At 38.2% G+C, this 22,777-nt stretch overlaps 1 protein-coding gene across 5 annotated transcripts in view; it reads right to left on the minus strand.

The window, feature by feature from the left end:
* Positions 1 to 22,777, minus strand: part of NARS2 (asparaginyl-tRNA synthetase 2, mitochondrial) — a 146,429-nt gene that overhangs the window by 1,479 nt on the left and 122,173 nt on the right. For all 5 annotated transcript variants that reach the window (XM_021671826.2, XM_021671825.2, XM_021671827.2 and 2 more), the window contains 2 exons: positions 6,670 to 6,767; positions 3,811 to 3,837 (listed from right to left, as the gene is read on the minus strand). In XM_021671826.2, the coding sequence (XP_021527501.2) occupies positions 3,811 to 3,837; positions 6,670 to 6,767 (125 nt within the window). The remainder of the gene's footprint in view (positions 1 to 3,810; positions 3,838 to 6,669; positions 6,768 to 22,777) is intronic.

A 22,777-nucleotide genomic window follows, 5' to 3' on the forward strand; every position in this document is an offset into this window, starting at 1 on the left:
CTTAGTGAAGATGCCCAGAGTCATTTTGCTGACATGCTGGACAGCCTCTGAAACCCATTCATGCACATTCTTTTCCCACTTAAGACCACATGGCTAGACAATGGCACAGCCATGACTGAAACTCAGATGCTAATACACAAACATTGGAAAAAGTTTTAGAAACAGGAAAAGGACAACTACAAATATTTTATTATGTTATTTGGTGGGGAAGTTCTTGAGTTATATAATATTAATTAAAACAAGTTTATCTTTTCTTACATGATTTGTACAAATCAGCTCTGCAACAAGACATAAGCAACATAGCTTGTAGCTACTTGGTTCCTCAATCATAAAGACTGTCTATCACCATATTTCCCTACCATTAACAATAATGGCTACATATACTGGTATTGTAGGAAGTTAAATCTAAGTAGTTATCTTTTTAAAAGAAAAGATTAATTCCAACCAGATGAGTTGTAACCAGGTAAGAGGTCAACATTACAGGGATATCTAGTACCTTCGGATTAGTAAAAACTATAAGAAATAATGGGAGGCTGGGCGTGGTGGTTCATGCCTGTAATCCTAGCACTTTGGGAGGTCAGGAGATTGAGACCACCCTGGCTAAAACGGTGAAACCCCGTCTCTACTAAAAATACAAAAAATTAGTTGGCCATTGTGGCGCACGCCTGTAGTCCCAGCTACTTGGGAGGCTAAGGCAGGAGAATTGCTTGAACCCGGGAGGTGGAGCTTGCGGCGAGCCAAGATTGCGCCACTGCACTCTGGCCTGGGCAGCAGAGTGAGACTCCATCTCAAAAAAAAAAAAAGAAAGAAAGAAATAATGGAAGGCACATAGTCTTGAATAACTGAAATGTTCAGTTGCTAAATTGGCTTTAAGTTTACAAGTCATGGGAACAGTAGACTTTGACTTAGTGACGAAATGAGGGGCACACCAGACTACCTGTCACAAACACCTGCCAGACCTGACCTGGCTGCTAGGAAGTCCAGCAATAGTTTTAGATGGGTCTAAATTTCTCATACCTTGATATTAAAACACTGACATGAATGCCTGCAAACTGTATTCAGCAGAGGGGTTGAGTTTGTAGCATTCTTCTTGCCTTTGCTTTGATAGATGAAAAAATCTACTTCTAAGAAAGAAGTTTTCTAACGTATACGTATTTGTTTAATTGTTGTTAAATTGGTTCCAAGGTAGTGAGATTGTAGAAGAGACCTATAAAATTTGTGGAACTAGTTACAGATTTAATTTGCATATGGCATATAGAAATAGGAAGTGAGGGGGCCGGGCGCGGTGGCTCACGCCTGTAATCCCAGCACTTTGGGAGGCTGAGGTGGGTGGATCAAGAGGTCAAGAGATCGAGATCATCCTGGTCAACATGGTGAAACCCTGTCTCTACTAAAAATACAAAAAATTAGCTGGGCATGGTGGTGCGTGCCTGTAATTCCAGCTACTCAGGAGGCTGAGGCAGGAGAATTGCCTGAACCCAGGAGGCGGAGGTTACGGTGAGCCGAGATCGCGCCATTGCACTCCAGCCTGGGTAACAAGAGCAAAACTCCATCTCCAAAAAAAAAGAAATAGGAAGTGAGTAAGTTCTTAGACATCTGGGATGGCTTCTTACTGGATGGTAGAACACTAGCAGACATCACAGATGTGAAGATGTTTAAGGTCTCTTTTACCTTTAATATACTAAGATAAAAGGAAGCAAATGCAAGATCTTTAAGGATTTGAAAACTTTAGTTGGAAAAAGAATGGTGCTAAAATGACTAATAAAGACTAGAAAAGGCCTAAACTTATTTAACCAATAATTAAAATTTGTGTTTAGCTTTATTCCCCCAGACAGACTTTTGTTCTTGTTGCCCCAGCTTGAGTGCAATGGTGCGATCTTGACTCACTGCAACCTTCGTCTCCCAGGTTCAAGTGATTTTTCTCCCTCAGCCTCCCAAGTAGCCAGGATTACAGGCACCTGTCACCACGCCTGGCTGATTTTTGTATTTTTATTAGAGATGGAGTTTCACCATGTTGGCCAGGCTGGTCTCAAACTCCTGATCTCAAGTGATCCACCTGCTTTCGCCTCGCAAAGTCGTGGGATTACAGGTATGAGTCACCACACCCAGTTTATTTACTTTTTTTAAGGGTAGTTTTTACACATTATAAAATGCATAAACTTGCTCAATCAGGCGTATCTACCTAATAACAAGACTCAGAACAAAGAAAGGAAGGGGGGTAGGAAATTAGCATTTACTGAGCTTCCACTCTATGTAGATAATTAACCTGTATTGCTTCATTTCATCTACACAGTAACTCTGTGAAGGAGATATCATTCCATTTTATAGTAAAAAAAACTAAGATTCAGAGAGATTAAGTATGCCAAGGTCACTACTGGTTAATAGAAGGCATTCAAAGGCCATTACCTGAAGCCAATTTTAGATTATTTTGCATTTCCGAAACCTATCTTTGTAACTTGCCCCTTCCTTTTCCTGAGGAGAGCAACAGGATTAGTAATACTATTATTATTATTTTTTTGAGACGGAGTCTGGCTTTGTCACCCAGGCTGGAGTGCAGTGGCACGGCTTACTGTAACCTCTGCTTCCCGGGTTCAAGTGATTCTCCTGCCTCAGCCTCCCAAGCAGCTGGGACTACAGGTGCGTGCCACTATGCCTGGCTAATCTTTTTGGTATTTTTAGTAGCAACTGGGTTTCACCATGTCAGCCAGGATGGTCTTGATTTCCTGACCTTGTGATCTACCTACCTCGGCCTCCCAAAGTGCTGAGATTACAGGCGTGAGCCACCGTCCCTGGCCTATATTGTTGATATTATCATACCAAGAGCCTGAAGGAATGCTATTACAGAAATATAAATAAAAAATGTATACAGATTGAAAAGTACTTGAAGAAAAAGTCTGCATAAGCAAAACCAAAACAACTTTGAGGAAGTGAATGTATGAATACAGACAAATGGTCCTCCCTAAGCAGCTCAGATTTCTATAGTTCATGGAGACATTAGGGATCACTTAGCTCAAGCCCCTAATTTCACACATAAAGAAATTGCAGCATAATGGTTAAGAGCAAAGGATTTGTTTTAAATTAATTAATTAATTAATTAATTTTTTGAGAAGGAGTCTCACTCTGTCATGCAGGCTGGAGTGCACTGGCACGATCTTGGCTCATTGTAACCTCCGCCTCCTAGGTTCAAGTGATTCTCCTGCCTCAGCCTCCGGAGTAGCTGGGATTACAGGCATGCATCACCATGCCCAGGTAATTTGTGTATTTTTGGTAGAGACACGGTTTCACCATGTTGGCCAGGCTGATCTGGAACTCCCGACCTCAAGTGATCCACCCACCTCGGCCTCCAAAGTGTTGGGATTACAGGCGTGAGCCACTGTGCCCGGCCGAGCAAAGGATTTTGATTCAGAGAGATCAAGTCCCATCTCTATCCTTCAAATTGTGTGATCTTGGCTAAGTTAGTTAACAACTCTGGGCCTCAGGCCTAGGGGGTAACAAAAAGGGGGTTAATAATTGTACCTAACCCACAGGGTGATAGGATAATTACATGAGATAATATACATGAATTTTTAACATAATTATCTCACACACAATAAGTAATAAGTAAATGAGAGCTATTATTACTATTTTTCAGGAACCCAAAGGAAGTAAGTAATCTTCTGAGCCCCCTCAACCCCTTCCCTGATCTAAGAACAGTTAAGTTCACAGTTTTTAACACTCTTTCACCGGGTCTTGGGAATACAAGTAAAAACACTTCTTGGCAACAGTCAGACAAGCAACTAGACTAAGAATTATTAGGGCCCACATTCTTACCATTGGTAGACTTCTGTAAGTCTTGATCTGTTAAAGGAAAAGAAAATTCTTTCAGGGAATGACAGTAAGATAAATATTAACATTAAACATTTATTCTGGGTGTGTGCAAAGAAGTCTTTATAAAGAAGTAGACAACAAAGCCTGTGCTCTGAAGTAACACTCAATATAGTTGAGGAGCTGAAACTGTGTAGTAAGTTAACCAATAGCATAAGGTGTTAGGAAATAAATGGTTTAGACAATAAATGTTATAGCAAGAAAATATGATCTAGAGTCTAAAGGGATTCATCTGAGATGAGTTCATTGTCCTGTGACATAAGAAAAGCACTATTTCCAAAGCAACAGTGTCTTTAAAAAAAAAAAAAAAGAAAAGCACTATTACTAGGTAAGGCGTGGTAGCTCAGGCCTGTAATCCCAGCATTTTGGGAGGTCAAGGTGGGCGAATCACTTGAGGTCGGGAGTTCGAGACCAGCCTTGCCAATATGGTGAAACCCCATCTCCACTAAAAATATAAAAATTAGCTGGGGGTGGTGGTGCGTGCCTGTAGTTCCAGCTACTCAGGAGACTGAGGTAGATGGACTACTTGAACCTAGAAGACAAAGGTTGCAGTGAACCAAGAATATGCCACTGCACTACAGTCTGGACAACACAGTGAGACTCCATCTCAAAAAAAAAAAAAAAAAAAAAGCAAAGCACTATTATTACTGGTTAAGGTTGCTGGAAGGCACACACAGACAAGGGACACATAGACAAACTTTCATTCTTCAACATTAAAACAATAATAAGATTCTGAGGCTGCCTTCACAATATGGTGGCAAATTTATTCTTTTTTGAGAAATATTATTAAAATTTTAAATTCTTAGTCGTAACTGAAATTCAACTCTGCCTTTTAAAAAAAGTGTTTCAGACCACACTGCATCTAACATGACCAGGAATATAAAAAATTGAAATATTCAAAAATACAGAAAACATGAAGAGCAGCCACAGACAGATCCCTGAAATAGGGAATCATATATATCCACTTCATTAGGAAAGATGAATTTGGCTATTATCGGGTATTAGGTAAACATTTAATGTTATGAGGAAAGGTTTCCTGGAGGAAGGAAGCGAGCAAAGAAAACAGATCAATTAATCTTTCAACAGACGAGGTTTCTTGCCATGTGTCATTTTTATTGTGCTTTTTAAAAAATGTAGAGGATACTCAGATTCTTTCCAACTAGAGTTTGACCTTCAATTCCACAACTTTCTCAGGACTTTTTAACACTATAATAGTAGTAAGAAGTTAGTAGTCTAACACATACAGAGTCTTCCCCAAATCTATTTAACCCCTTTCTTCTAGATCTTAACCCAACAGAGCAGTTCAGATGACTGGGATAACAAAACTAAGTTACCCAAGAGATTTACATATAAGTTGGGATCTTGAAAAAGCATCAACTTTTAAAGCATTTCCCCACTAGGAAGAGAAGGCCTCACAAACGGCTAACAGAATATTTTTAAACAGTTATAACTTTTCCAGGTTACTATGAAACCCAGTACTATCTTGTGAGAATTAAGCATACAGACATGGTAAAGTCTTTTTTTTTTTAAAGTCTGGCACTACTTTTACTAAAGTAGAAATCAAGGAAAACAGAGGTATGGTTAGTTTAGGAAGTCATTATGGCTTGTTGGCAGGCCATGTATACGTAGGAGTGGTGGTTCAATCAGAAACACGATTCCTTACTTCCCATCTCCAAAACATTCTCTATGCATTTACAGATTTATTTCCCAGTTCTCAAACAGCAAGTTAAAATAAAGTTATTTAAATAACTAAATCAAGACCCTTACAAAGAAGAGAATCTTAAGAAGTGAAATGTGCTTATTCTAAATGCTAGTTTAGCGGGCATTCTTACTAGTTTTCTCTCCCAGTCATTATAAGAGTAAATAAAGAAGAGAGATGAGAAAAATGTAGGACAAGCTTTAAGGGGGAAAGCTGTTTTCTCATTTTTTTTTTCTTTTTTTTTGAGACAGAGTTTCGCTCTTTTTACCCAGGCTGGAGTGCAACGGCGCGATCTCAGCTCAATGCAACCTCCGCCTCCTGGGTTCAAGCAATTCTCCTGCCTCAGCCTCCTAAGTAGCTGGGATTACAGGCACGCGCCACCATGCCCAGTTAATTTTTTGTATTTTTAGTAGAGACAGGGTTTCACCATGTTGACCAGTATGGTCTCCATCTCTTGACCTCGTGATCCACCCGCCTCAGCCTCCCAAAGTGCTGGGATTATAGGCATGAGCCACCGCACCCGGCCATTTTCTCATTTTTTTATTCCCTACTTTCCATAGGGAAAGGCATGTAAAAATAGTGGGCAAATATCATTGTGGGTTTTACATGTAAGAGTTCCAGTCCTTTTTTTTTTTTTGAGACAGAGTCTCACTCTGTTGCTAGGCTGAAGTGCAGTGGCGAGATCTCAGCTCACTGCAACCTCCATGTCCTGGGTTCAAGCAATTCTCCTGCCTCAGCCTCCCAAGTAGCTGGGATTACAGGCGCATGCCACCATGCCTGGCTAATTTTTGTATTTTCAGCAGAGACCGGGGTTTCACCATGTTGGCCAGGATGGTCTCAAACTCCTAACCTCGTGATCCACCCGCCTTGGCCTCCCAAAGTGCTGGGATTACAGGCGAAAGCCACCGTGCCTGGCTGAGTTCCGGTCCTTAAGAAAGGGAAGCTTAGAGATAAACAAACAACTTGCTCAAGGACACAGAGAATCTGATATCCAGTTCTGTCAGGTGCTGAGGCCCAGGGTCTTTATTCTGTTACTATGCAATGATCAGCTTTGAGTGCCTTATGCTCAGTTTCTGAATTGTATTTCTTTTAAGTCTGACTAATACCTGGCTAAGCGCTCCTCTAAGAAATGGTATCGTTCTTCTCTGAGGCCTCCTCCAAAGAGTTCTCCAACTCCAGGAACCAGAAGATCAACAGCAGCAACCTAGAAAAACAAAGTAAGAATTATTATCAGCATTATATTTTCAGGTGATTCCAATAGTCAGTTTCTGAAGCAAGCAAATGTTTAACATTTTGGCAATGGCTAATTACCTACCTACCAGAATCTTACTGATTTTATCTGTCTATACTCCCTGTTTTAATATCAAATGTTTAATATTATATTATCTTTTGAATACTTGCTACATACAAATTACAAGTGGACAGTTTCCTCTCTACTCTTGCACCATTTGTGTGGTATACTTAACAAAAATGTCTTTTCTTCATAAATGTGATAGAAGAGTTCATTATAAAAATGTGCAAAGTGTTAAAAATTATGAAATATTAAAAATTACCTATCATCACCAGAAACAATGACATTTTGGCAGATTTCCTTTCAGACTTTTTCCCTTATACATTTACAAAGGGTAATTACAGATAAAAACTTACCACTTATCTTATCTAATACTACAAACTAATATTTTTCCTATGTTAGTGAAAATGCACATGTTATGTTTCAATAGCTTTAATATTTAATAGTTTGTTTAGAATTATAATAATTTATTTAACTGTGTTCCTTTTTAGTTGAACATTTTAGGTGTGTGTATTTCTGTTTTCTCTTATAATGTGGCAATGAAGAGTTTAATTTGTAGTATTGTTATTAGGACATATAAAATAAATTCTGACTGTTAATCAAAGAAGTACAAAATTAAAAGAACAAGATACCATTCTGGAGTTATCAAAATGGAGATGATGGCCAAGCCCAGTGGCTCATGCCTATAATCCTTGCACTTTGGCAGGGTTGAGGGAGGCGGATTACCCAAGCTCAGGAGTTTGAGACCACCCTGGGGGCAACATGGTGAAAACCCGTCTCTACTAAAATACAAAAAATTAACTGGACTTGGTGATACAGCCTGTAATCTCAGCTACTCGGGAGGCTGAGGCAGGAGAATTGCTTGAACCCAGGAGGTGGACGTTGTAGTGAGCTGACACTGCACCACGGCACTCCAGCCTGGGCCACAGAGCAAGAGTATGTCTCAGGAAAAAAAAAAGGGGATGATAAGAAAATAATATATCTGTAGGACTAAGTCGAAAGAAAAAATATAGGAAAATAAGATAAACAATATAGATAAGAGAATGAATAAACAAATACACTCATATAACTGATACAACCTTTCTGGTCAGCAATTTGGCAACAGATACCAAAGACTTGAAAAATGCAATATGCTTTGACTCAGCAATAGCAGTTCAAGGAACCTGTCCTAAGAAAATCAGAGATGCAAAAAAAGATTAACACGCAGGATGTTTATTACAGCACTACTTATGACAAAAAATTCAAACGTACATCAATAGACTATAAGTTTTACACATGAAAAATAGAAAAGTGACTATCATCTACATAATGAGATGTTATGTTGCTACTGTGATGAAATTACATTTTAAAATTTTGTTTTCTTCTTTTATTTGTATTTTCTTATTTTCTATACTAAACATGTATCATAGTTTTATAAAATATAAAAAAACTCTTAGTAAGGAAAAATGATAGCTTAGTATTTTAATTTGCATTTCTTCAACTACTAAATTAGTATTACTAAATTAATTATATTTCTTCAATTATTAAATTAGTAATATTTAATTTTTCAGGCCAGGCATGGTGGCTCATGCCTATAATCTCAGCACTTTCGGAGGCCAAGGCGGGTGGATCACTTGAAGCCAGGAGTTCGAGACAAGCCTAGCCAATATGGTAAAGCCCTGTCTCTACTAAAAGTACAAAAAATTAGCTGGGTGTGGTGGCAGGTACCTGTAATCCCAGCTACTCAGGAGGCTGAAGTTGCAGTGAGCCAAGATTGTGCCACTGCACTCCAGCCTGGATAACAGAGTGAGGTTTTGTCTGGCCCCCCGAAAAAATTCAAAAATTAAAAGAATATATATTTATTTGCGGCTGGGCCTTGTAGTCCTGGCTACTTGGGAAGCTGAGGTGGGAGGATTGCCTGATGCCAGGAATTTGAGACCAGCCTGGTCAACACAGCAAGACCTTGTCCTTAGAAAATATTTTAAAAATGCTTATTTGCAGTTGGGTGTGGTAGTGCATGCCTGTGGTCCCAGCTACTTGGGAAGCTGAGGCAGGAAGATCACTTGAGCCCAGGAGTTTGAAGTTGCAGTGAGCCATGATTACACCACCTGTACTTTAGTCTAGGCGACAGAGCAATACCTTGTCTCAAAACACAAAGTATTTATTGCTACCTGTATTATTTTGTGACTTTCCAATTTGTCTCTTTTGGGCAGCTATACATTTTTAAGCCCAAGATCTTTGAGGAATCCATAAAACACATTTTAATCTTTAAATGTCACATTACATTATAAACTTCTAAAAAACTTTGCCTCACTTTGCCATTAAGCCATCCCCTTCCCAGTTTTGATGTAGAAACTTTTGATTGAGATATACTTTACAAATAATCGACAATAATAAAGAATAATTCAAGACTGTGGCCCCAATGCTGTATACCTTATCCTCATTACTATCATTAAAGAGAAAAACATCAACTCCGACCCTCATCACTAGGATGAATTAGAGTGAGCAAGAACAGCTACAAAATTAATATGGCTGGGCTCTAATCAGGACCCTGCAGTTATCCCTTCTGTCCTCAAAGCAAGAAGAAAGTCTGGTATCTTTATTTCCTGGTGTCTTGCTTTGAGACATGGCTAAAATACGATAGGAGTTAAAAGACAAGTGGCAAAAATTCTGTTCATACCTTCAATCCAGAGTGTTAAATTTAGAAATATAGGCAATCAACTTTGGAAGAGAGTAGTCAACCAGTGACTGTCCGACCTCTGCTTGAAAATATTAAAGCCTGAGAAACAGTATCCCCGAAACAGAGCATTCCATCTTTGTTTAGCTATAAAATTAACTCAAAATGGATTAAAGATTTAAATATAAGATCTGAAATCATAAAACTAAACAAAGCAAATATAGAGAAAAAGTTATATAACATTGGTCTGGGAAATGATTTTTTTGGAGATGACTCCAAAAGCACAGACAACCAATGCAAAAATCAGATAAATGAGATGATATCAAACTAAAAAGCTTCTGCACACCAAAGGAAACAACAAAGTAAAGAGACAACTCAAAGAATGAGAGAGAATATTTAGAAACCATACATCTTATAAAGAGTTAATATCCAAAATATATAAAAAACTTATACAACTCAAGAACAAGAAAATAACCCAATTTAAAAAAGGTAAAGAAACTGAACAACCATTTCTCAAAAAAAAAAAAAAAAAAAAAGACATACAAATGACTAACAGGTACAAGAAAAATGTTCAACATCAGTAATTATTAGGGAAATGAAAATTAAAACTTCACACCTGTTAGAGTGGTTTTTTTTTTCCTTCCTACATATATATATATATTTAAACAGAGATGGGGGTTTCGCTATGTTGCTTAGGCTGGACTTGAACTCCTGGGTTCAAACAATCCTCCTGCTTCAGCCTCCTGAGTAGCTGGGATTATATGCACATGCCACCACCACACCCAGCTTTGAATGGCTTTTTATAAAAAAAGATGAAAGGTAAGTTTGGAGATTATGCAGAGAAAAGGAACTCTTATGAACTGTTGGTGGGATTGTAAATTAGTACAGCCATTATGAGAAATGGTATGGAAGTTCCTCAAAAACCTAAAAACAGAATCACGCACCTCAGCAATTCTACTTCGGGGTATATATATCCAAAGGAATAGAACTCAGTATGTCAGTGGCGATACCCGTCCTTTCATGTTCACTGCAGCATTATTTATAATAGTAAAGACACAGAAACACATAAAGGAAACAGACACAGAAATAGATAAAGGAAATATTGTATATATACACAATAAAATACTATTTAGCCTTAAAAAGGAGGTAAATCCAGTCACTTGTGACACATGGATGAATCTAGAGGATATTGTGCTAAGTGAAATACGCCAAAAATAGAATGACAAATACCACATGATTTCACTTATATGTGGAAACCAGTAAGTTGAATGGACAGAAATAGCTAATAGAATGATGGTTAACCAGAGGCTGGAGGAGTGGGAAGGAAGGGAATGAAGAGTTGCTGATCAAAGGGTACAAAGTTTCAAATAAATAGAGGAATGGGAAAGAAGAGAATGATTTATTAATCAAAAGGTGTGAAATTTCAGATAGAACAGATTTTGAGATATATCACATAAAAGGTGACTATAGTCATTAATAATGTATTATATATTTTAAAATAACTAAGAGTAAATTTCAAATGTCTCACCATAAAAATGATCGGTAAGCAAGGTGAGGGATGTGCTAATCAGCTTGATTTAATCATACCACATTGTATACACATATAAAAACATTACATTATACCCTATTATGTTAGAATGTTTCATTTCCTCATTATATATGCAACAATGACTTGTCAGAACAAGACAAAACAAAAAAAAAAGAAGAGATAGGTATATTCAAAATCTATCATTTTCAAGGTTTCAAAATAGGAGTGATTCCATGGAACAAGGGTGGGCAGTAATGACTTTTGATACTGTAAGTACATTTAAAGCTTAAGAGCCAGGGCTAGAAAGGTCTAGTGCCTCCAAAAGATGCTGGAGAATGAGACTATGGAACAACCAGAAGGAAGTAGTCCAGAAGAGGCTGGTGGCCAGTGATGAGGAAGATGAGGCAATCTTGGTAAGGTGTTCTGCTTTCTCTGTTGTCCATGAGCATCAAGTGAGAGATCTACTTGTTGCTGGATCTTGCTGCTAAGACAGCTAAAACAAACAAAAGCCCTCTGGGGAACCTCACATGTTTTACAGATCTAAATCATGGTAATTTTGGATCTTAGTTCTTTTAACACTATGTTTAGAGGAACATAAAAAACTCATGTTTATCTTTGATTATAAACTTCCTTTAATATTTGAGTTCAGGAGATAGTTCACTGTGTAACCACACTGACTTTAGACTTTTCTGACTGGCTTTTATCTGAAATATCTGCAATTGCACAGTTACAGTTGTGTAACTGGAAGTTTCTGAACCTTTTGAGTCACCTTCAACATCTTATGCCATGGTAGGATAGTTACATTTAAAAATTCTCCCAAACTTGCCTTCCTAATTTCCAGGGTAACTAACTGGTTATACACAACTATTTCTCCACTGGCTATTATAAAATTAAAGTGATAGTTGTTGTATTAGTCAGGCTAGGCTAGGCTAAGCCATAGTCAAACAACCCCAGAAGCTTACAACCAGGTTTCTCGATCTCAGCATTACTAACATTTTTAGCCAGATACTTCTTTGTTGTGGAGGCCTGAACTGTGCTTTACAGGATATTTAGCAACATAAGTGGCATCTACCCACTACAGGCCAGTTATACTCCCCTAGTTGTGACAACCAAAAACATCTCCAGACACTGCTAAATGTTTCTTGGGGAAGGAGGAGCGGAACATAATCATTCCTGGTTGAGAACCACTAGTTTCAAACAATGAATGGCCTTTTAAAAACATATGCCACATGTCCATCCTGGCCTAAAACTGATAAAACAACTTCTTTCTAAGGTATTGTTGGTATTGGGGCAAATGGGAAAAAGAGCATGGATGACTATGTACTAAAAGCATCTGTACAGAAGCAAAGTATGTATGTCATTTCTCACATTCCTCGACCAATGCAAGTCATGTGACTCAGGTCATATCAATAAGGCAGGAAAGCATAATTCCCACTGATGGAGAAGCAGAAACTATATGTGTAGAGAAAACAGTTTTCCATGTTGTTTTTTCCTCATCTACGTGGACTCTTAAACTTCCACCCTCCCAAACAACCCTTCAATGCTAATTAGAATTAAAGGCAGAATAGTAGTTTCCCTATTTTCTTCCTCTGCACTCTGGGAGATAAAGTAATCAGTATGGAAGAACTTATCAAAATAGGCTATTTTCATTGAATAAAAATTTTAGGGGACATCTAGATAGAGTCCGACATCACTACTGTATCTTTACTTGGTACTAATTTTGTGGTATGCAGGAGGAACACATATCATCTTTGTTCTTTCTTTGCATACATGGTCTGAAAATTCACATTCTCTCCAATGGGTCAACTTTCTGTATGTTTCCTTGACAACAGTGCAAAGTTGCCTCCTCTCTTAATGTATCTGTACCTTTTGAGCAAAGTATTCCTTTACAATGTCTCATAATTATTTCAGGACCAAATGGTATTATTTCTTTTTCAACAAAGACAGGTGAACCTCTTGAAGAAGATCCCACAAAAGCCTTGTCTTTTTTTTTTTTTTTTGAGTCTCACTCTGTCATCCAGGCTGGAGTACAGTGGCGTGATGTCGGCTCACTGCAACCTCCGCCTCTCAGGTTGAAGTGATTCTCCTGCCTTAGCCTCCTGAGTAGTTGGGATTACAGGCATGTGCCACCACACACGGCTAATTTTTGTAGCCAATTTGGTAGCTAATTTTTGTAGTAGAGATGGGGTTTCACCATGTTGCCAAGCTGACCTCAAACTCCTGACCTCAATGATCTGCCCACCCGAGCCTCCAAAGTGCTGGGGTTACAGGAATGAGCCACCACACCCAGCCCTTGCTGTCTTTTTTCCTCCATGTTAACACTTTCCTTTTCTCTTTTACTTTAGGTTTAGTTTCCCTCTCACCATATCAGATTCTAATATTTCCTGTTTTTCTTTTACAACTATATCCTCCTACCTTTCTAGAGATTCTGTACACTCTCTGAGAAGTTACAATACAGCAGAGTATTCTTCAATTACAAATAAAGACACATTTTGAATACACAGAGTGTACTTTCTTCTGGTATATCAAAAATACTGCATTCTCTAAAGATTACCAGAACAATTCCCTCAAATTTTCATACCTTTTAGTTAGGATTGAAATTCCAGGTAGAATTCTTCTACCTTGCATCTCCCGCTGGTAACAACTGGGCTAGTTATTATAAGAAACTACCTGTTTCTCCTGGGTTCTCCTAGAGATAAAATGTACATAAAGATATAACATGAACACGCAGGCAATCACACAAATTTCTTGGAGAAGTAATGGCAAAAACTTGACTGCGTGTTTCCCAAGTTATTGGGAGGTGGTTAAGAGTGCAAGCAGGTTGGAAACAAGAAACTTGGCATTTGCTGGTGATTACAACTTGCCTTTATGGGCTGGCAGGTCTGTGGTTTACGGGAGGCTAAGACTGGCTTTAAGAGCCAAGGACAATGAAGACAGGAGGAATTAATCTTGATTAGGGAAAGTGGGGAGAGTTCATGGATAAATGAAAAGTGCTGTAGTAGAGATTAGATTTTATTATAACTAACCATATAGCATGATAGAAAGCATTAGGTGCTACAGGAAAAATACAGATAAAGTACCACAAATACTCATATAGACCATGGTCACCATCAAAAGCACAGATATTGATTATCTACTAATGACTCTTCCAGCCTATTCCAGTGTGCTTTTAGAGTACTGCAAAGGTGACTCTGAAACTGAGCTACTATCAATACCCATTTTCTGCCCATTCAGCTGTTGCATGCATGCCAGGCTATCCAAAAGGTCGGACTATAGGGCACATCTTAAGCAAGTCTGAGCACATCATCTTTGCCCTGGGAGATCAGCTGCAAGCTTTTCAACTTCCTGTTAGGAAGTCTCCATATCTTTTAATTAGGTGGCCAAACACATATATATTTATTCCTGTAAGTTTCACCTAGGATTCTTTTTTATTTTTTGAGACAGGGTCTCACTCTGTTGCCCAGGCTGGAGTGCAGTGGTATGAGTGCGGCTCAATGCCGCCTTGACCTCCCAGTCTCAAGCAATCCTCCTACCTCAGCTTCTCTGAGTAGCTAGGATTATAAGTGCAGGTCACCACACCAGGCTGTTTTTTTTTTTTTGGTACAGACAGGGCCTCAATTTGTTGCCCAGACTGGTCTCAATCTCCTCGGCTCAAGTGATCCTCCTGGTTCTACCTCCCAAAGTGCTGGGATGACAGGCATCAGTCACCACGCCCAGCTCTATGATTATTCCTAAGCAACACAGGTGATAAATAATGGCATAGGAACCTTCAAAATGATTCAGCCTTCCTATATTATTCTTTTTCTTGGAACTTCAATTAATCACAGCATAAAGTTGAATTTTTAAAAGTCCTTTTGAATGGACAATCATCTGTACGTTATGGAAAAAGATATGGTTCAAAGAGAAAGGAAGGTAGGACCAGAAAATACACATAGTACCTATGTAGGTCTGGTGGTTACTGGGAGCAATGAGTTGTATAATGAACAGGAACCAGAACTAAAACTAAAATTAGGGAATTCACTGGTTGCATAACAAAGTGTCTTCTTTCTTTGAAGGTGACCAAATTTGAGCACTTTTGTAACTAAAGATCTCTTTACTTTTGTAACTAAAACCTCTATTGTGTTTCTATGCATCGTCAGGAGGTTTCGACTAAGTAGAAGGACTTTAGCTCTGTTGACCTTTTATTCTCCTACATAGGTAACAACGGAGACTACAGATCACTTTCCTAAGCCTTCCCTAACTCCTCTATTCCTTAACAAAACCAATTCCACTTTGGGCACATCTTCTAGGCCCAGAATGCTCTCTGACACATCTTCCTCCACTTAGTATGAGTTTTGATTCTGCTTAAGTAACACAGCTGCAGTGGCATGCTGTCTAGAAATAGTTTGTGTGGGTATTCAAGCTGAACAAACCCTGATTTCTATTTATGACACTCCCTTCTGACTCTTTGATTCCAATCAATGTACTGAAAATAAAACTCAGACCCTGAATTTTAAAAAAATAGGCTAGGAACAAGGCTTACAATACATAACCTTTTCCACACTAAGTTGAAAGAGAGAAAAAGTTTAATGTCCCTTCCTCTGCCACCTCTCTTCCCACCTATCTCAGTATTTTTAAATATTGATGAAAACCACAAATCGAATGCCTCCTTATTCAGTTTCTCACAGGCTGTTACCAACAATGGGGCAACACTACCTACCAGTACCAGAGGAAAAAGAATGTTCCACAAACCATAGGAAACATGTTTGTGGTTTTTGCTCTAACTGCTGAAATAGTATTTTGGCCCTAAAAACAAACGAGGTACAAGTAGGAAAGAGGGCTTTCCTGATGTGATGGTGAAGAGATGCAGATGGGCTGCAGGCAATAATGACTGAAAATGGACTTAGGCTACTATAAAGGCTAGCCGGTTTTACTACTGCTTCTGTCTGAAAGAGGCAAAAGTTGTACATTTTGCAAAGATACTACCAATGGCTTCAAAGGAATGGCATTCTTAGCTTGCTCCTAAACATGTATCCCCTTTCCCTCATGGTCAAGATAGATTTACCACATTTCTTTCTTCCTTAGGGAACTCTAAATTTCAAGTGAACCAGAAGAAAACATCATTTGAGAACTCCAGAAAGGTTCATGTACGAGTTCCTCCACTTGGGAAAGGAAAACATTCTGTAAACAGCACTAATCTACTCTTTTTATAATTAAAGTCTGACCTCTGGGAATCACTTGTGATTCCTCTCTCTTCCTTATCTTTTCTTTATAGTTTATTTCATAGACTGTTATGGTTTGGATATTTGTGCCCTCCCAATTTCATGTTGAAATGTGAACCCCCAATGTTGGAGGTGGGGCCTAGTGGGAGGTGTTGGATCATGGCGGTGGATTCCTCATGAATGGCGTTGTGCCATCCCCATAGTAATGAGTTCTTCCTCTATTAGTTCACATGAGAGCTGCTTGTTTAAAATAGACTGACATCTCTTCCCTTCTCTCTTGCTATTTTGCCATGTGACATGCCTATTCCCTCTTTGTCTTTTTGTCATGAATAAAAACTTCCTGAGGCCACACCAGAAGCTAAGAAGATGTTGATGGCATGCTTGTATAGTTTGCAGAACCATGAGGCAAAAAAACCTCTTTGCTTTATAAACTACCAAGTCTCAGGTATCTTTTTTTTTTTTTTTTTTTTTTGGTAGACATCTGATAGCAACTCAAAAGTCTCAGGTATTTTTTATAGCAACTTAGGGCAATTCTATTTTAGTAAAATGAACTAACGCATAGACCACTGTTTACTCCTTCAGAATGTTTTAGCTTCATTTCTTTCTCTCCATTTTCACTGTTCAGATTACAAGCAAAAGTCCCATAACTATCTTACTTGCCTTTAATCCCCCCCTCCCACAATCTATCCTGTATGTCAGGTTAATTTTTTCATCTTACCATTATCTTAAAAGGCATACAATGTCTCTCTATTATTTACTGGATAAAGCCCCAGCTATCTATAACACTCCAATCTCTCCATAATTTGTTCCATCTTGCTTAGCTATCTTTATCACTTGATAATTCCTTATTCTACTATTTTTATAGCATTGAATTTTAATTTTTAAACCGATTTTATAAACATTTGTTCATCTGATATCCACAACAAACCTGTGATGTGACAAGCATATAATTCCCTTTTAAAGTAAACTTCAAGTATAACATATGTATAAAAAGTATACAAGTAACAAGCATACAGTTCTATAAATTTTTACAAACACAACATGAATTACTATACAAATCAATAAACTGAACAATAGCCACACCCCAAAAAAGTCCTCCTAAGGTCTTCTTTTAGTAACTGCCCCTACCAAAAGTAACCTCTTTGCTGACCTCTATCACCATAGCGTGATTCTGTCAAGTTTTGAGCTTTCTAGAAACAGTATCATACAGTATATACTATTCTGTTTTTGGCTTCTTTTTACTCAAAGTACATCTGTGAGATTCATTATGGTGATACATGCAGTAATAGTTTGTTTACTGGTAATTCTCTACGTTGGTGTATCTGTTGATTAGAGGCTCCAGGTGTTTTGATGTAGCTCAGTTCATTAACCCCAGCCCAGGAAAATTCATGACACACCTCTTAGTTGAGTATTTATTCTCATTGCTGAACAGTGTCCCATTACATAAATATGCTAGAATCTAGTTACCTATTTATTTACTCTATTGTTGTTGTTTAGTTTTTCCCCCAGGTTCAACCTATTACAAAGAGTGTTGCCGTGAATAGTCCTGTACATATTTTAGGGCACATATGTACGTATTTCAAGAGAAATTGCTGGATCATAGAATATGCATATATTTAGCTTGAGTAGATACTGCACAATAGTTTCCAAAGTGATTGTACCAAATTATACTCTTACCAGCAGCATACGACAGTTGTATTCCACTTTGTCACCAACTGGAATCACATCTTATTCATTCTAGCTGGTACGTAGTGGTGTCTTTCTGTGGTTTTAATTTGCATTTCCCTATCAACAAATGAGACTGACTAGGATCCCCTGAGAATACTGAGGACAAGAAAGATCAAATGGTATATCTAGGAACAAAACCCAAGTCTCCTGGCTATAAGTTCACAGCTCTTTCTGCCATCCCACACAAACTCTTCACTTCCAGAAAGGATTCTAACAAAGCTGCCATACATGCTTTATTTTTGCCTCTACATCCTAGCTTCAATACCTACTAGCTAGCTGTGTGTGTCATTTTGCACGAGTGACTATACTGCTGCCCTGAGAGACAGCAGCCTCACCTGTAGGAAAGGGATAAATGTTAATTATTGGTACATACTCAATAAACATTATTGTTTTCTCTTTTGAATGCTTTATCATTATGCTTGTCATATAGGTACTCAATAATAGATGTCAATTTGGAATGTCAAAAATTTAATCTTTGTTAATCTTTTCTTCTATTTTCTTCTGTCTATCGTGTTTTAAGTAGATCTCTTCTCTAATCCTACAAAGTTATTCTTACTTAGTTAAGTGAGACAATGTAAATAATTTTTCAACTCCCTAAATGTCTCTTCGTTGCTACTCTTAGTAATGAAGCTTCTTCAACACTCTTATTCTACCAAAAGAGTTAGGAGGCATCTATGTTCACTTTTATCTCAGTTGGTCTAACCAACTTGTTTAGTTAAGGCATTGGGAAGACTAAAATGGAAACAAACAGTTTGATAACAAAACCTTAGAAAACTGTATCACACACATAAAAGGATTTCTCTTCCCTATGTTCCCTACCTCTACAATTCAAAGTTTTAATACACAATATGTCATAATAAAGAATCTCAGAGCATCTTAAGACAGACTGAAATGCAATCTTTCAACTTTAACATAAATTCCTAGAATACTCTTCAGTCCTAGATATGGGGAAAACTGGCAATTCCCTTCATCACTATTTCTGTTGGTGTGATACTCAAGCTATTTTGTGCAGGTTGGTTAATGAGCCATAGCTCAGGGAAATTTATTACACGTCCCTTGGCTGAGTATTGTCCCTTCCGAGTTGACCTCACAGTATGTACTTCACTGAATGCCCACTAATGCTTACATTTCTCTGGTTTACAAAGTAATACTGACATAATTTTGAAAATTAGAACACTACCTGGTGATTGTGATATCTCCTCAAGGACTGAGGGGCAGTCACTTTTTCCTAACTACACATGTGTAAAATAAATGAATATTCTTCTCTGTGAAGCCACTCCCCCAGCCGAACATCTGCCACCTGGCTAGGAGGGACTTACTTGGAGACCCAGTCTCAGAGGCATATGGCATTTTGCATGTTTGCTTAGATTCATTTTATTGAGGCCCATAATCTGTCCCTTTCAAATGATCAAATATGCTTGGTAATTTGTAAGTTAGTCTTATCCGTGCAAATGAAGAAAAACTTAGGCTACATGAAATCAGAGAATTTCAGAGATGGTAATACATTAGAGGTCACGTAATCTGATTATCTGATTATACATAGGGATAAATTGAGGCTGATAGAGTGCAGAGACTTGCTTAAGGTGAAACAGGTAACTAGTATGAGATCTAGATTTCAAACCTAGAACTACTCTTTATCCTGTGTACTTCTTAGTACACCACAGTGCATACCTTCATTTCTCCTGGGGGGCAGGGAGAAAGGAAGAAAAATTATGACTGTAAAAACATACCATTTTACTATTTTTACCCTCTGGCCAAAAGTTACAAGTGTAGATATTTCTCTATCCTTCTCTTTTGCTTCCCTCAAGAGGGCACCTATGAAACACACCTGTCTTAATTTTTTCAAGACTGCATTGCATCCATTACAGGAACTCTTGCGAACCACTCACAGCCAAGTTATTACAGCCTTATTAAAAAACAAGGAAGTTAGTCATCTGGCCCAAAGCTTCTTTCTTCACCAGAAAACAACAAATTAGGGGTAGAAGCAGGCACTTCATACAAATGGATCTAAAAGAAATCTACATTGCTAATGTAACAACATTATTCTCTATGGCTAATGTAAACAGTTTAAATAAATTATATTTAAATAAAATGTATTTGAATAGTTTAGCTCTGAGAAGCTATATGCTCTAGTACTGCATAAATTATGAAGTCTCACTTTATGTGAGACTGTATGAAGTGTCACACCCTAAAGGCGTTATACTGGGACTTTAACATAAATTACCAGGGAGACTATGTCACAAATGAAGGTTTCCTGGTACTGCTGAAGGTAAGATATTTGTGAGTGCAGTCTATAAGAGAACTACCTTTTAAGGAATCTTATAGCATGTTATTATGTGACAACACAGACACACACACAGAAATATTATAACATTATTGTGCTTTATCACAATAGAGATTTTGTCAAAATTTAAAATCAGGCACAGATACTGTATGTTCTCAGTCATATATGGGAACAAAAAAATTTTTGAGCTCATGGGAAATCAAAGAACAGTGTGTATCGGGGCTTGGAAGGGCTGGGGGAAGGTGGGGAGAGGTTGGTTAGTAGACACAAAATTATAGCTAGATAGGAGGAATGAGTGCTGGTATTCTGCAGCAACATAGGGTGAATACGGTTAATTATAATTTACTGTATTATTTTCAAAAAACTAGATGAGAGGATTTTGAATGTTCACAACACAAAGCAATGAAAAATGTATGAAGTGACAAATACACGAATCACTCTAATTTCATCAGTATTATATACATATACCAAAATATCATTCTGTATTCCATAAATACATACATTTATTACATGTCAACTAAACATGAAAAGGGAAACATTTTATCAAAATTTAGAAAGCAGGAAGAGACAACTTCATACCTACTGACTACCTATTACGTAAAACACTGCTATGTACTTTTCATATATTACTTGATTTAATCCTCACAAGCCCATAAAATATTGTGGTCTCATTTTTACAGATCAGGAAATTAAGACACAAAGAGACTAGGTGGCATATTTAAGATCACGTATTTAACCCAAGAATGCCTAACTCTATAGCCACTAGACTTTCCTTTACGTTATGTTGTTACCACTCACACAATTAAAGATGCATTTTAGCTTCCCAGCAAATTCCATAGCAAATCAAGTCACTACTCACTACTTGTCCACTGTGTGTCTTAAACTTTGTTGGGTTTGATTCATTAATCCATTCATCCATCTACCACATGGATACTAGGTGTCCACCATGTCCCAGGCATTATATTAGGAATACACTGATGAATGAAAAAGAAGTTGATATGGTATTCCCACCCAAATCTTGAACTGGACTTCCATAATTCCCACTTACTGTGGGAGGGACCTGGTGGGAGATAGTTGAATCATGGGGGCATTTTTTCCCCATACTGTTCTCATGGTAGTGAGTAAGTCTCAGGAGATCGGATGGGGTTTTTTTTGTTTGTTTTTTATTTTTTTGAGATGGAGTCTCGCTCCTTTGCCCAGGTTGGAGTGCAGTGGTGCGATCTCGACTCACTGCAACCTCTGCCTCCTGGGTGCAAGCAATTCTCCTGTCTCAGCCTCCTGAGTAGCTGGGACTACAGGCGCCTACCATCATGCCCAACTAACTTTTGTATTTTTAGTAGAGATGGGGTTTCACCTTGTTGGTCAGGCTAGTCTCGAACTCCTGACCTCAGGTGATCCACCTGCATCGGCCTCCCAAAATGCTGGGATTACAGGCTGGAGCAACCGCACCCAGCCGTTGCTCTGATGGTTTTATAAGGGGTTTCTGCTTTTGCTTCTCTCTCATTCTTTCCTTCCACTGCCATGTAAGAAGTGCCTTTTACTTTCTGCCATGATTGTGAGGCATCCCCAGCCATGTAGAACAGTGAGTCCATTAAACCTCTTCTTCTTCTCAGTCTCAGATATGTCTTTATCAGCAGCACGAAAATGGACAAATACAGAAGTTCTCATGTGTTCTGATATATTTTGAAATAGTCATGCACATAGATGCAAAATTACAACTGTTAAAGGTTATGATGAATTAAGAATATCTCTGGGTTTGAAATTTAACATGGTACAACTGTAGCATCTAACAGGGTTCTCTGAGGAAATAGTAACTGAGTATAAATATGAATAAGTAAAATTATTTAGGTGAAAAAGACTGTTCTAGATTGAAGGAACAATATATGGAAAGAGCCTGAGGTGAGAGGAAGCATTCCATGTCTGAAGACACAGAAGAAGGGTGGTGTTAGAAGAGAACAAAGTGGAGCCCCACAGTACAATAGGCTAGAGAAGGAGACACAGCCACATTCTACTGGGCTTTGTAGGCCACATAAAGGATTTTGGCTTTTATTCTAAGAGCAAATGGAGGCCACTGAATGGCTTTAAGAAGAGTGACAACATGGGTTAGCTTTTTTTTTTAATGGAGATGTGGTCTTACTATGTTGTCCAGGCTGGTCTAGAACTCCTGGGATCAAGTTATCTGTGCACCTCAGTCTCCCAAAGTGCAGGAATTACAGGCATGAGCCACTGCTCAGCCAGGATTTACATTTTCTAAAAACTCATGGTAAAATGGGGAGAACAGATTCGGAAGAGGAAAGAGTGGATGTATGAAGATCAGCTAGAAGGCTACTAAAGTAGTCTAGGCAATATCTTAATCTGAAAAGGTAAAAGAGAAAATGAAGAAAAATGAATGGATGTGAAAGGTATTTAGGAGTGCAAAACTGACAGAACTTAAGTCAACGGAGGAAATGAGAAAGGAAGACTCCTGAGATGACCCAGGTATATGGCATGTACAATTAGATGGATAGAGAATATTGAAAGAAGATC

The sequence above is a fragment of the Aotus nancymaae genome, unplaced genomic scaffold (assembly GCF_030222135.1).
Source record: "Aotus nancymaae isolate 86718 unplaced genomic scaffold, 86718_ANA_hifiasm-v0.15.2.pri h1tg000059l, whole genome shotgun sequence".
Lineage (NCBI taxonomy): Eukaryota > Metazoa > Chordata > Mammalia > Primates > Aotidae > Aotus > Aotus nancymaae.